Source organism: Mytilus galloprovincialis, chromosome 14, assembly GCF_965363235.1.
Source record: "Mytilus galloprovincialis chromosome 14, xbMytGall1.hap1.1, whole genome shotgun sequence".
In the NCBI taxonomy this organism is placed as follows: domain Eukaryota; kingdom Metazoa; phylum Mollusca; class Bivalvia; order Mytilida; family Mytilidae; genus Mytilus; species Mytilus galloprovincialis.
The window spans coordinates 31,471,598-31,484,977 of record NC_134851.1 but is presented as its reverse complement, the minus strand read 5'-3'; the positions used below and the strand labels follow the sequence as shown (position 1 = coordinate 31,484,977).

At 32.4% G+C, this 13,380-nt stretch overlaps 2 protein-coding genes across 4 annotated transcripts in view; one reads left to right on the top strand and one right to left on the bottom strand.

The window, feature by feature from the left end:
• Positions 1-2,536: 2,536 nt before the first annotated feature.
• LOC143058310 (metalloprotease mig-17-like) overlaps positions 2,537-13,380 on the bottom strand; it is a 32,920-nt gene continuing 22,076 nt past the window's right edge. For all 3 annotated transcript variants that reach the window (XM_076231786.1, XM_076231788.1, XM_076231789.1), the window contains 5 exons: positions 12,143-12,281; positions 11,386-11,505; positions 9,351-9,405; positions 8,893-9,042; positions 2,537-2,659 (listed from right to left, as the gene is read on the bottom strand). In XM_076231786.1, the coding sequence (XP_076087901.1) occupies positions 2,556-2,659; positions 8,893-9,042; positions 9,351-9,405; positions 11,386-11,505; positions 12,143-12,281 (568 nt within the window). In that variant the 3' untranslated portion in view covers positions 2,537-2,555. The remainder of the gene's footprint in view (positions 2,660-8,892; positions 9,043-9,350; positions 9,406-11,385; positions 11,506-12,142; positions 12,282-13,380) is intronic.
• Positions 3,457-7,783, top strand: LOC143058311 (whirlin-like). Its single transcript, XM_076231790.1, has 3 exons — positions 3,457-3,822; positions 4,421-4,570; positions 6,587-7,783. Exons 1-3 carry the CDS (start codon positions 3,730-3,732, stop codon positions 6,770-6,772), a joined length of 429 nt encoding a protein of 142 aa, XP_076087905.1. The 5' UTR covers positions 3,457-3,729; the 3' UTR covers positions 6,773-7,783.

Genomic DNA, 13,380 nt, shown 5'->3' with positions numbered 1-13,380 from the left:
GAATGATGTTCCATCACTTTTTTCCCATCTTCTGTACAGAATGTCGTCAATTACATCGAGCAACTCCCATTGTTTTAATAAAGTACTAAGATCTTGGTCAGGTGTGCTTATATGAGGCTTTTCTTTACCATGTATTTGCCGAAGCGATAGCATTGAACTGATTGTTTTGTCTTCATGTTGATATTGTTTTAATTCGGTTGTACTCCATTGTTGTGTCCAGTTTGACGTTATTTTGGGGATAGAAATACGTAAGCTCTAAGGTTTGGGGGAGTGCACTTTTGGGATTTGAACGCTAGTAAAGAGTTGACTTTATTATATTCTTCATTTTATCTAAAACAATATATTTTACTAACCAGGTAAGGACTTAACCGTAAACTTGACCATCGTATTTTAAGTATTTATATCTTATTGAAATGTATTGTAAATGTGAACTACAAAATACATGTAAAAAGCACGTAATAAAAAATATATAGACTTTAATAATCGTCAGTTGAGATTTGAACGTCACCTGGTAAAATAAGTTCTTTATCGGTGAAATATGTTCCACTGGTTAAACACGTTATCTATATATACTGAGCATTTGTCATCAGTTAGTTTACAGTTATCATTCAAGTGCATTATAAAAATAAGTATTATATTAATTGTACAATAAATTATAAAAAATGTAAATCATCAAATTTGTATTCTTTGGAGTTTACATTTAGCAATGTTTACTTATATAATCGTAAATGATATCAAAATGACACATTTGAGCCAGAAAAGAGTAAAATAAGAATTTTTATCTTCCTCCTATTGTTACAGTTATATTATGTTGCTTTTACATGTATAACACTTATTTGAACTTTAATGCTGTTTTTGTACATTAAAAAGACATATCACAATGAAAATATGTTGAAACTTAACTTCTTATCAATTATTTTGGTATTTTCGAAACGTAAACAAACAGTTTTCCCATGATCCTTTAGTCTACAATCTGGATTCGCACTTTATACACACTGATAATTCATTTTCATATTGTACAAATGTATGTACACACTGTAAGTGACATACACGAAATATCTTTAAAATATATTAATTGATAAAGTGTTCTCTTCTCAACCCTCAGTGGCAAGTATTTCATGCAATATTACGGACCTCTGAAATTTAATGTGCAATACATCAATTGCTAGTGGACGGTCCTACAAAGTGAAAGATCTGTGAATACTGATGAATAGTTGAAAATTGAAGTTGTCACTGGAAAAGGATATCGATGATATATATATATATATATACAGATATAGGATAGAATAGAAATCATTGTGTCACCTACAAATTTAACATTCCGGCCCATTTTAAATGAAAATAAATATTTTAAGATTAGAAATGGGTGATGAAACGGGTTAAGAATGTATTGAAATATCGTATGGCAGTATAAGTATATCGGTAAACATGTGTGTACTTAAAAAAAAAACCCACAAAAACTGGGAATTCAATCGCGGCACTTGAGCCCTTAAGAAACTTTCAAGTTCTCTTAAATAAAGCGGGTAATGTGATTATTAATATTTCGCCGTGAAATGAAATCATAATTTTTTGAGGACTATTATATTATGTCTAATTATTTGAAATATTATTATTTGAGATAATTTGATTGAAAGATTTATGAAAAAAAGTTTAACAAATTTTTCGAAAGTATGCAACATTTTTCAGGAAATTGAAGAACTAGATAATTAGTAAACATGTTAAATACATTTTCTTTTTATTACTAACAAGCTTATGCATGTTATAATCCTATATCATTTTTGACACCCGTCTTAAGTATACTTATAGTGCATTTTATTCAGTTTATTTCATTCCCGTCAAATTCGTCCTTTTAGCGCCGCCTGTAAACGTTGCCAGTGCCCCTGGTTATTGTTACGTTACGTTACAATGGACCTTTGACGTTCTACACAATCAACAAGATTTGTTTGTAGAAGCCATGAATGTCCCTTTGGCCGCAAGAGGGTTAAATATTGACTTTGTGTGCGACATTCATAAGGCGCCTAACCCAAGTCGTGAGCCTGTAGTTCAGTGCTAGTCGTTGGAACATGTCTGTCATATTTGTTTTCGTATAATTGTTGTGTTAATAAATTTAATCAGTTTTCTCATTGACAATCATACCGCATCTCCATTTTTTTTTATATATAAAACGGGATAAAAACAGAGGACGATAACTGGAATTAAAACAAACTCAAACAACAAATCGTCATTCAAGTATGGAACGGGGTACAATTTTCTTCAAAACATGATGATCACTGTATATTTTACAAAAAATCAATTTTTATTCGTGAATTTTCTCGTTACAAATAAAACCGAAAGAAATCGCCATATGCGTTCTAGCTTAAGTTATCACATACGTCTAGATTAAACTGCAAGAAGATACACACGGCTTGTGATGCATGCAACTTCATTTGGTTTCTGGCAGAGAGTTGTCTCAGTGGCAATTATACCACATCTTCTTATTTTTATATCGTGTAAGTGTATTTCTTAATAGCTACAGCATACATAAACAGATGTCCAATATAAAACAAAATACTTTATTAAGAATTTCTACAAGTCTGACAGCATACACTCCTGAATCTAGAACATTGTCCAAGTGATTTGGCTCTTTGACAGTCTGTACTCTTGTCGCCGTAATCACAATCTGGGAAAAAATCAAATAAGATAGAATTAACAATTTGCTACATTATTTATATTGGATAACTGACTACACACAGGTGTAAAATTCTGAGCAATTTTTATGACGTGCATTACTCATTTTTCACTTCCCTTCATGCAATGGTAGAAAAAAAAATACCCCCCCCCCCAAAAAAAAAAACACCCAAAAAACAACAACAACAAACAAACAAACAAAACATACGCTTTTGTTTATCACAGGTTACAGGTGAATTATACATTAAAAATATTTGATTTTCTTTGACGGCTTGCTGTCTAATCAATGTTTACGTACTCAATGCTACTATATCGAATTTGTTGAGATGTATAAGTAAGCAATGGGTACGAAGAGTAAACAATACAATACAGTTGTATCCTTAAACTGTCCTATTCACTGAGACAATTTTCTATTATACATTTATTCAGTAGTTTGTTATTCCCTTCACGTTAAACTTAAGTATTGTCTATCTTGGTATATTCGAGAGAAAAAAATCAGTACGTCCAAACCATATAGGATCATTTAGTTTTTGTTTTACCGCTGTGCCAGCCAAAGTGTACCACCTACATTACCCTCAACTTGAAGGCCTCAAGTTATTTTTCTGTAAGAATTTATATACAATAATAATTAGAGATTCAAACTTCGAGATTTATTATTGATTTTTACCTGCAATTAGTATCAAATATACAATTATTATAATTATCTAGTTTTACCTATATTGGTAATATTAATGATCAATATAGCTATAATTCTATTTCCATGGCAACGATTTATAAAACGTATCCGATGACAAATGAAGTATGAATAAAACGCGTTGTATGATCTAGTGTCTATTACGGAGAACAAACCAAACGAACAAATTAATGTTATATATTGCATATAAAAGGTTTAGGCAAAAATTATAGCTATTGCAAAATAGGAATAAACGTCAAAAAATGAATATCATCTTGACATGTTAACGGAGAACAAACCAAACGAACAATTTGATGTCTTCATATTACATATAAAAGGCCTAGGTTTAGGCAAAAATTAAATATTGCAAAATAGGACAAACATCAAAAATGGATAGCTGTCTAGACCTAACTCCTATAAGGATACCTAGACCACAAATATACTCAGTGGTGGACTTAGCTATTATGAACTCTAAGAAAGAGGTAAGTGTGCGTCATTTGTTTCTTGAATTATTGATGACAATGTAACATTAACCTAGTATTCAGTAATTATTTTTTAATTTTACGTGAAATATCATTGCATTTGATACATTGTTTTATCACTTTCTATAAATTCGAAAACTAGGCATAATTCCCGCAACACGGGTTTTAATACTCTTCGAAATTGTGTTTGATTTGGCCACTTACAAATCGTACGCAGAACAAACGCGCATGCACCTGTCGTGCCAAATTATGATATACAAATAAAAAGATGTAGTTTGATTGCCAATGAGTAAACTCTTTACCCAGATTCCAAAAAAAGAAAGGTCAAGACTCCCCGTATAGGCTTTACCATGAGCAACACCCATACCGTAGTAAGCTGACCGACCGTATAAGAAACCTCATGAACAGTCAAGGTCATTAAAAACCACCCTCATCAGCGGTAAATATAATCCTAGTAGCTTTGTCCTGAATGAATTCCAGGATAACTGGAAAGTTATTACTAAATCGATTTGCATTCCTTATATATTTGTTTCGCTTTTTTATTTATCTGACCTTATATACATGTATTAATCTTACAATATTTTATATTTTGTTTTAGTTAGAGATAAAGCTTAAAGATCTCAAAAAGAAGTACTTGGGTGTCCATGTTGAAATAGTAACAATCTACAGAACGAAACCTACTTTTGGTGTGGCAGTACAAGGTGGGGCAGATACCCAACAAAAAACTCCTATTGTAGTTCATATTCAGGTACCGTAGTGTTATACTTCTAAGAAGTTTGATCTCTTTATTTTACTTTGTGAATTCTGCAGATGCAGCATTTAAAAAAAGGGGACTCAAAAAATTGAAAACATTTGAATTAGGGGGAAAATTATCAACCATAAGCATTAACCACATATGTAGCTCGAATAACAGGGAGTTTTACATTTCGAATTCGTTTGGTCTCTTTATTTTACTTCGCGAACTCTGTCAGATGCGGATCCCGGATTTTGAAAAAGAGGGACCCAAACTAGACAACCTTTACAGTTGGAAAAAAGTCTATGCATTTATCATATATAGCCCCATTTAAGAGGGTCTCGGGCCCTCTTCCTGTAAATGCGTCATTAGTACGACTATGTTATAAACCTATTACTGGCTATCAGTATTATCAATTCTATAGGATGTATATATTTTTTGGTTATTGTCTACAGTAGAATGTTGTCTGCATTTACGATTTCTGTTGCAACACAATGTGTACCAATATACAGTCTGGCAATAAATAAAGAACTTACAGAAAATTTAAAAACATTTTTATGTTTGAACGATATTTAACAATAAATTAAAAAAAGACAGGCAAATAATTACAAGATTTAGAACTAGATGTCGTGATCTTTAAATCGAAAGAGGGAGTTATATATTGGTATTAAATTTTAAGACAGAAAGAATAAGCTACATTTGTATGTAGGAACGCAGTTGAAGACGAACTACATTTTTTTTTAAATGTTCTGTTCTGAAAGATACTAGATCTCAACATCTGTCTATTAATTTAAATTCTAAATTCAAAATTTGTATGGTTATCTGATGAAATAAAATTTGTTTGGATTCTTTCATCTGAAAATTTGTTTGTTACTTAAAACTTATCTTATTCGTTGAACTTCCGTTTTGAAGAACGAAAGAAAATCATAGAAAATATCATTGTTGTTTGAAAAAGAAAAAAATATATACATATGTAATAAAATCGACCAAAATAACTTTATGCTTTGTCAATAACATTGTTTATTAACAGATTACTAAGTGTGAATGTGTATTCAATACATGTTCTTTTATCATTTTCTGTGCTTTATTTTGTAATTCATTTGATTGTATAGCTCAAATTTTGGGCACCATGATTGGTTTATAAAATTATCTTATCGAATGTATGTGACATTTGTGTTTAAGGTGGTACCCAACACTTGCACTACAATTAATTTGGCTCGTTTAATTTTCATAAAATTTTGTCAAAGTAACAAAAATATCAAAATTTCAAAAATTTTGAACCAACCGTTTTGTCAGAAAAATTACACTGGTTATATAGCAGTTTGACAAACACCAATTTTGATCATTGAGAAGCTTAATATTCCTTTTACAACACAACGTTATTAAAACGTTTAGCTGACTTTACAGAGTTATCTCCCTGTAGTGTTAGATACCATCTTAACAAATTTTATTTTGATTATCAAGATTAACCGACAAAAATTAAACTATTCATTAGCTTCCAAAGCCATATTGCGCTCTTTCCACATATTTTTTAAACACTTTCTAACAGAAGTTTATTATCTTATAAAAAACATTATATATAATATTTATTCCTAAGAAGACACGAAAGACACTTATAAGCTTCGATGTGAGAATAATGCAATTGATTGAATGCTTTGCTTTTATTGTTGAACGACACTTTAACACAATGACTATAGTATTGATATATTATATTATATCCTAAATTTTCATAAAACATTTAACACTGAAAGTTATATAGCCATTTTTCATCTAGTTGGAATATGAAAATCAATCATTTATTCTTCACATTAAAACTCGTTACCATGATTATGATTTTAACTCAACTTAAATGTCCGGAGCAACCTCTTCTGAAAACCATTATGTTATATTGAAGTCGAAATGTTTTTTTAAAGAGAGCGTTAATTCAATTTCGCCCCCCCCTAGTTGTAATTGCCTGCTCTTTTATCGATTTTAGATTATGATATTTTAAAACGGGATATCTGATTTTTATGACAGTTATATTTTTTACAGCCTGGTGGTTCGGCATTTGCCTCTGGAACGTTAAAGTGTGGACATGAAATTTTGGAGATCAATGGAACTTCAACTGAGAAGTTAAAACATGACGAAATTGCAAATCTTATTGCAAGCGAATTTAAAACTGCAACTAGCATACAACCTATGGAGCTAGTAGTTAAACATTTTGTGACTTGTTTGTAGTTAATCGTCCCCTAAACGGTAATATTGGGCAAATGGTCGTCTTCGCTGGCCAAGGAGATTACGATACAACCCCTTCCTCTAAATTGGATTAGAGGAAGGAACTGTATCGTAATTCTTAACTAACAATTTCAAAAGGTAAACTCCACTTCGTCGCTAGGCTTCTAAAATGTCGTATATGACTTTTTTGGCTAAAAATACTTTTTGACACCAATGGTCTGGGCGGGACGAAATCTTTGGTATTACAAAATAGCATACAGTTAGACCAATCAAAATGTGTGAAATAAGACATATTACAAAATTGCCAATGTCAGTTGTTTATAAAGTTTGCTTCCAAAGTGTCGTATGAAAACTTAAAAATCGTTGTAGAATGGCTTTGGGAAAAAAATAATTGTACATTTCTTTATTTCTGTGAAAATAATTTAAGTTCTTGGATAATCCAGGATAATACGTGTATTTTGCCAAAGCCTGTTTGTGAGATATTTTTTTCTTGAAAAATTTGTAATTTACAACATTTTAGAAGCCCAGCGACGACATGTGTTGCACCGTTTGTGTAGTACTGACTTATAAAAGTATGTGTTAGGGTTCTATAATCGGGTTGGGGTAACCTGCATCTAAACATAAAGAGGGTTGATAAGTGGCACACGAGAGGAGCTTCATATTAATGTTAAAGAGTCAAGCCCAGTAGCAAAGGAGACATTATTCCTCAATTATTTCAGATCTTATTTTCAATAACATGTGCAAAGGAGAGACCATCGACAAAGTTATTTACAAAGATTCATAGAATGTGCAACTCCGTGTAAAACATCATTTGCAATGTCTCTAAAACTTTTTTGTGTGAAATTGTGGAATTTCAATTTATTTCAAGGACGCTGGAATTGTGTCATGTGATTAATATAGACACTAAAACTGTGCAACGTCATTCATATTCGATTATTAGAACTTATTTTTTAATGATGACTTCATTAAATATTGATCATTAAAAAAAGGGAACCGAACTGTATACATTGTAACTCAATTATTTTCCATATTTCACAATGAATCATGATCCTTATTGTTCGTGTTTTACTGAATTGTTGAATACTTTTATAGTTCGTGCATTTAAGATTTAAAATGTCCGACTTCTTCGTTAATTCAAAAGAGGTGCATGCGCTAAATACATAAAATTGAAAAAGAAAATGTTGAATGTGTCAGATAGACAACAACCCGACCTAAGAGCGGAAAACAGCCGAAGGCATCGATAGGTCTCCAAAAAAAGCGAGAAAATCCCACTCCCGAAGGGACTGGTCCATACACTAAAATGAATTTGTGTGAAAATGGAAGTAACACTAATCTCCAAAACATATAAATGAGCTGAAATAGAAAAATAAATACACAAGACACACAAAGGCCAGACGCTCCTGACTTGGGACCGACGTAAAAAACGGCGTTTTTTTTTTTTTTTATCTTTTTCCTCCCCTACACCATAAGTAGTCAATTTAGAATAAACAAAAACACAGTAATAATCACAGTATAGATAATTCTGAAGAGTCCGTTGTCATAGAGGGCAACACAAGACACTAATATATGCAACACCTAATATTTGTACCTGAAGTTCAGTCTAATGACTTCCTTTGTCTATTTAAAGCATGCATACATGTATATCAGATCACACAAAGTCAGTCAAAGGCATTACATAGAACGCCAACATGCATTTTCCTCAATGAAACCAAAACTATTTAGAATATCATTGTCCATTCACTTAAGAGCAATACGTTTAAGAAAAGGTTGTGGTAAAATAAGTCAAATAGGTAAAAAAAAACAACATGCATAGACAAATTGTATCACTGGTGCTCTTCATTTTTGCACATAAAAACTCGCTAAAAATCCTGATTAACGAGAAATAATGATCAATTACCAATTACAAACCGAATATATTTGATCTATAGACAATCCAATAGAAAAAAACTTTTGTGTCCTCCACCATATGACGTGTTTAGAAAATCCTTGTTTTGCGTATTTAGAATAGGGTATTATAAAATCTCAGAACAAAAGAGGGGCAGTTTTCGGAGAGGTTATAAGTACATCTGCTCACATAAACTATCTGCTATACTAGTTTGATAAAAACTGAGTACTATACTTACTTGGAATTCCAGTTTTAACTTTTTCACAGCTTACACAACAATTTTTCTTGATCGAATCACTATAACATTGGAAAGGCTCTGATCTAAGTAAATTGGAACACGTTTTCCCTCTTAATACCGAGCCCGGACTATCACCAAACACACAATCAGCTATAAAAACATGTAAGAAGATCAGAAGCTAATTCAATAGCAGTAATAGATATTTTTTACGTCTAATTTGCACATGCTAGTGAATTCACAGTGATGATACCAAACACTAAAAAATGTATGTAATTTTAAATGAACAAGTACACAATTTGTTCAGGGGTCAACTGAAGTCCGCCTCCGCCGTTTTTTTTTTATTATTATTATTCATGTCCTCTGGTCTGATTGCCTCTTTGACATATTCTCAATTTCCTTCCTAAATTGTATGTAACATTTGTGTATCGATAAAATAAATGCAACTTTCTTTCTCTTACCTCGTCTTCGACTCGGAGCTCTGGAATCGAATACACAACTGCTTCCAATACACCACTACAAGTGAAAAAAAAACTCTTAATCGATGTATATTGTTTTCGATGTAAGGCTATCGATAAGTTATTCAAAATTTTATTTAACTCGTCATCACCATATTATTGTTGATAATATAAGGGAATTTAATGCGACTGTCATACACGTGAAAGGTGATAAAATACATATATACCAAGTCTGGAATAGGACAGCTGTTTTCCATTCGTTTGATAAGCTCGCCTATGATTTGGCATTTGATAAGGGACTTTCCGTTTTATTGGATTTATCTAATAATATTATTTTACTTTTTAAAACCTCAGTTGTGTTTTTGCAAAATTTTGGTTCATTTATATTTGTTTTAACTGTGTTTCGCTGAACTAGTACACATTTTGTTAAGGGGCCAACTGCATCCCGCCTAGGCCTCCTGGTGCGGTATTTTTAAGCTGTGTGGAAGTTTCATAGCTAGATTTAGGCTGTTTACGGGTATTTGGCAGGGTTTATGTCAATTCAATTCACACATTCACCATTTCTAAATTTGTTTTCTTTAAATTTTTTGACTAAGAAATGTAGACTCATTATTTGTTTTTTATTTTGTCTCGGTCCATCATTCGATATCTAAGTATATTTTCTTCCAGATGTGCATTTATTTAACATATCTTGTTAGTACCGCCACAAACTTTTGTTATAAATATAATCTGTTCCCCACAAACTTTTGTTATAAATATAATCTGTTCCCTTGCGTCTTTCATTGTTAGTCAATACACTAATCAAGTACCAAGGCCGTAACTACCTATGAGGCAGGCAGGGGAGGGAGTTGCCTCCCCTGAATTTTGTACACCAAAATTGTTTTTGAAAGTAAAAAAATAAAATATTGACAATATGTAAACAAAGAACTTGAATTTATATTATAAACAGCACAAGTTAACAGTTTTAACAGTGTTATCATGATACGTGATATGCCAGTATGTTATTCAGTATTGAGAGGGTCAGTATTCGTATGAGAACGCATATGAAACTTTGCTTTCGGTAATTTTGAATAAAAACTTAACTATTCACATTTATTTGGGGGCTTAATTATTTAAGCATAGGAAGTTCCTTTTGTATTGTGAATCTTTTGAGATATCAGAAATTCGTTACCGGCTGAATCAGCTGTTGGATTGTTTTTTTAAGTTTCCCCGAGTATACGAGAACATTATGGTTAATGCCTTAGTAGGTAAACACTCCCATTCGTTGTAGCAGGGACTTTCTATACTAAGTATATACTAGACTAGCATAGAAAGTCCCTGGTTGTAGTTATATACATGTCTCTTCAGTTTTCAACAATATTGAAATTCAAGATCCTCGATAAAAAAAAATATCTTGCGTTTAATAATCTTGCTTTATATGTTTTTTTTTTTAACTTACCAGTTTCTAAAAAAATATCTTTAAATACAGAAAATGCAGATAATAATTGTTTGCATGAAAATTGCTCCAAGGATCCAGCAAAACTGATCTTTCTTAAAGTAAGGAAATCGAAGGAAAACGGGTTATTTTAACCATATCATTTGAGAAAAAAATCCACGGACACAATGTATTTAATGTTAACAATTATAGGTCAAAGTACAGCCTTCAAGACGGAGCTAGCATTTGCTCACCCCGAACAGCAATCTCAGCTTGTTTTTGCATAAAAGTTGCTTCCAGTTCAAGCAATACTGATGTAACTTAAAGTAAGGAAATCGAAGGGAAACGGGTAATTTTTAGCCAATGACTGAGAGAAAAAAATCGGCGGGGGCGCAGCCCCTACCCCTATCAATTGAGGCTCAATCGGCGGCCCCAAACCCCTGCCTCCCCTGAATTCGAACCCTTGTTACGGCCCTGAGTACTTATTTAAAATTTCCCTTTAAGCGCGATCTGTTCGACGCCTCCATATACATATACGCAGTTTGGTAGTTGTTCGAATTATTTGTCTGTGTTTGAAAAACAAAATTAAATGTTATGAATAATTTCTTGACAAGATTAACATACTTTGTTTGATCCACACGTTGTCCCTTCTGCAGGTAAGCCTAATATACAGCGTGTAGAGGTCATGTCAAGTGTTTTACACCATAGTCCAGTGCACACATTCTCACTGTTGCCTATAAAAGACTGTAGAATGTCTATAAGAGTCAATTTTCTAAAATGTTAGACGTGCAAAGCATGGTATCTCAATTAGGAAAACAACCAAACAATCGGCAGAAAATGTTTATTTCAGTGCCTTTTATAGCTTGCTGTTCGGTGTGAGCTTAGTCTACGTGTTGAAGACCGTACGTTGACGTATAATGGCTTACTTTGCAAGCAAATGAGTTCGCGCCTACCATTTTTTTTTTAATTTCAAACTATCATAATTATTCCTTATCCTTTTACATGTACTGTCGAGGAGATAGACAGGTAGGTATAAGCACTATAATAGAAGATTGAAAATATTGATTACAGTGCGTTTAAAATAACATTAAAAACTTGCATTTTGTACCAGTTTTATACCACATCTTTGAAGTTTGAAATTCTTTTCTTTTTAACAAACCTTTTAATACTAACTTTTAAGCGCATGTTTCAATTTGTTTGCATTTCTTATGTATATTGCAAATTATATACAAAACTATGTCGATGGTACACCTTTCCATAGCTAATGGCAAATATTGTGTACCGCCGTTCTAGACATAAATTGATAAACGACCTAAAGGGGGAGGGGAGGGGGCGCTCCAGTTATTCTTCAGAGATGTCTATGCTGATATATATTACTTACTCTGCATGCATAAGAGCCTTTCCCTATGATGAATTCACACTGTTTATCAACGTCGAATGTCTGACCTAGCTTTTTTTGTGATCCAGGGTTGAAATTTTTAGCATTAGGATGTGCCCGCTGCATACAATGAGAGCCTTTTCTGAAACAATAAACACAATTAAGGAGAGCATATCATACAGTGGAACAATGCATCTATTCCATATTTTGACTATTTTACCGATTATGTCTGTTTTGTTTAAGCACAGTTTTAAAAATAACGACATTTTATCCGACTGTCATACAAGTGAGAGATTTAGCGCTATAAAACCAGGTTCAGTCCACCATTTTCTACATTCGGAAATGCCTTAACCCTCTCCCTTTCACACCAGTACAGCTTACCGGTAAAACCAATTTCAAGATTTTTTTGGGGCATTTAGACTTGTTTCATAGCCATTTGCTGACGTACAAATGTGGTTAAGGGCTCAAATTAATCCTCAGATCACCAGCAATGCGATTTAATGTGTATCAAACCTCTATCATTATTAGTTAATAAACAACTCGCCCCTTACTGATGTGTAATTTTTCTGTAAAAACCATTTATTTTTCTTTGAATTTTGAGGAATATTCTCAAAAAGAAGTGCAAAGAAAACTGCTCTTTTAAGAGGAATTATGACTTTTTTTCAATAACTGTGCCGTGAGTTTTTGAAGAATAGTATTAAACTAATAGTTCTAACTTGTACACTAGTTGCAAATGTAATTTTTAGTGTAGCAGCGCAATCACAAACTTGAAATGCGCTAAAAATCCGTAGCCATTACTTACAGATATTACGAGAAAAGAGACAAAAACCGCTAAAATATTCAGAATTTTTTTTGCAAAGTTGAAATAGATGTAACAAAACATGGTTTCGTAAGTGTTACGGTATGATAAAGTTGAAAACACTTTTGTTTGAATAAAGGAACATGTATATTTCAATGAAAAAATGACAGTTTAAAGAGTGGATTCCTCCTAGATTTGCTTAAAAATCATGAATTTGGCAACAAAAAATTATCATCTGAACACATAATTCCAAAAAGAAAACAAACTGGGTGAGAATCTTTATATTATTTTTTTTTTGTAAATTTCTTCCGTAGTAGTAGACTGAAGTACTTAAATTTCAATAAATTCACTACAATGCCAGTGGCGCAGGGGTACGCTGATCTATCCCAAGGCGCAAAGATTGAGAGTTCGAATCTCACTGCCGGAGTTGGAAAAATAATTC

Excerpts from the sequence above, each read along its gene's own strand:
- LOC143058311 (XM_076231790.1), top strand. The coding sequence starts at position 3,730 with ATGGATAGCTGTCTAGACCTAACTCCTATAAGGATACCTAGACCACAA. Across the intron at positions 3,823-4,420 it reads TTATGAACTCTAAGAAAGAG|TTAGAGATAAAGCTTAAAGA; the intron begins GTAAGTGTGCGT and ends ATTTTGTTTTAG. Across the intron at positions 4,571-6,586 it reads CTATTGTAGTTCATATTCAG|CCTGGTGGTTCGGCATTTGC; the intron begins GTACCGTAGTGT and ends TATTTTTTACAG.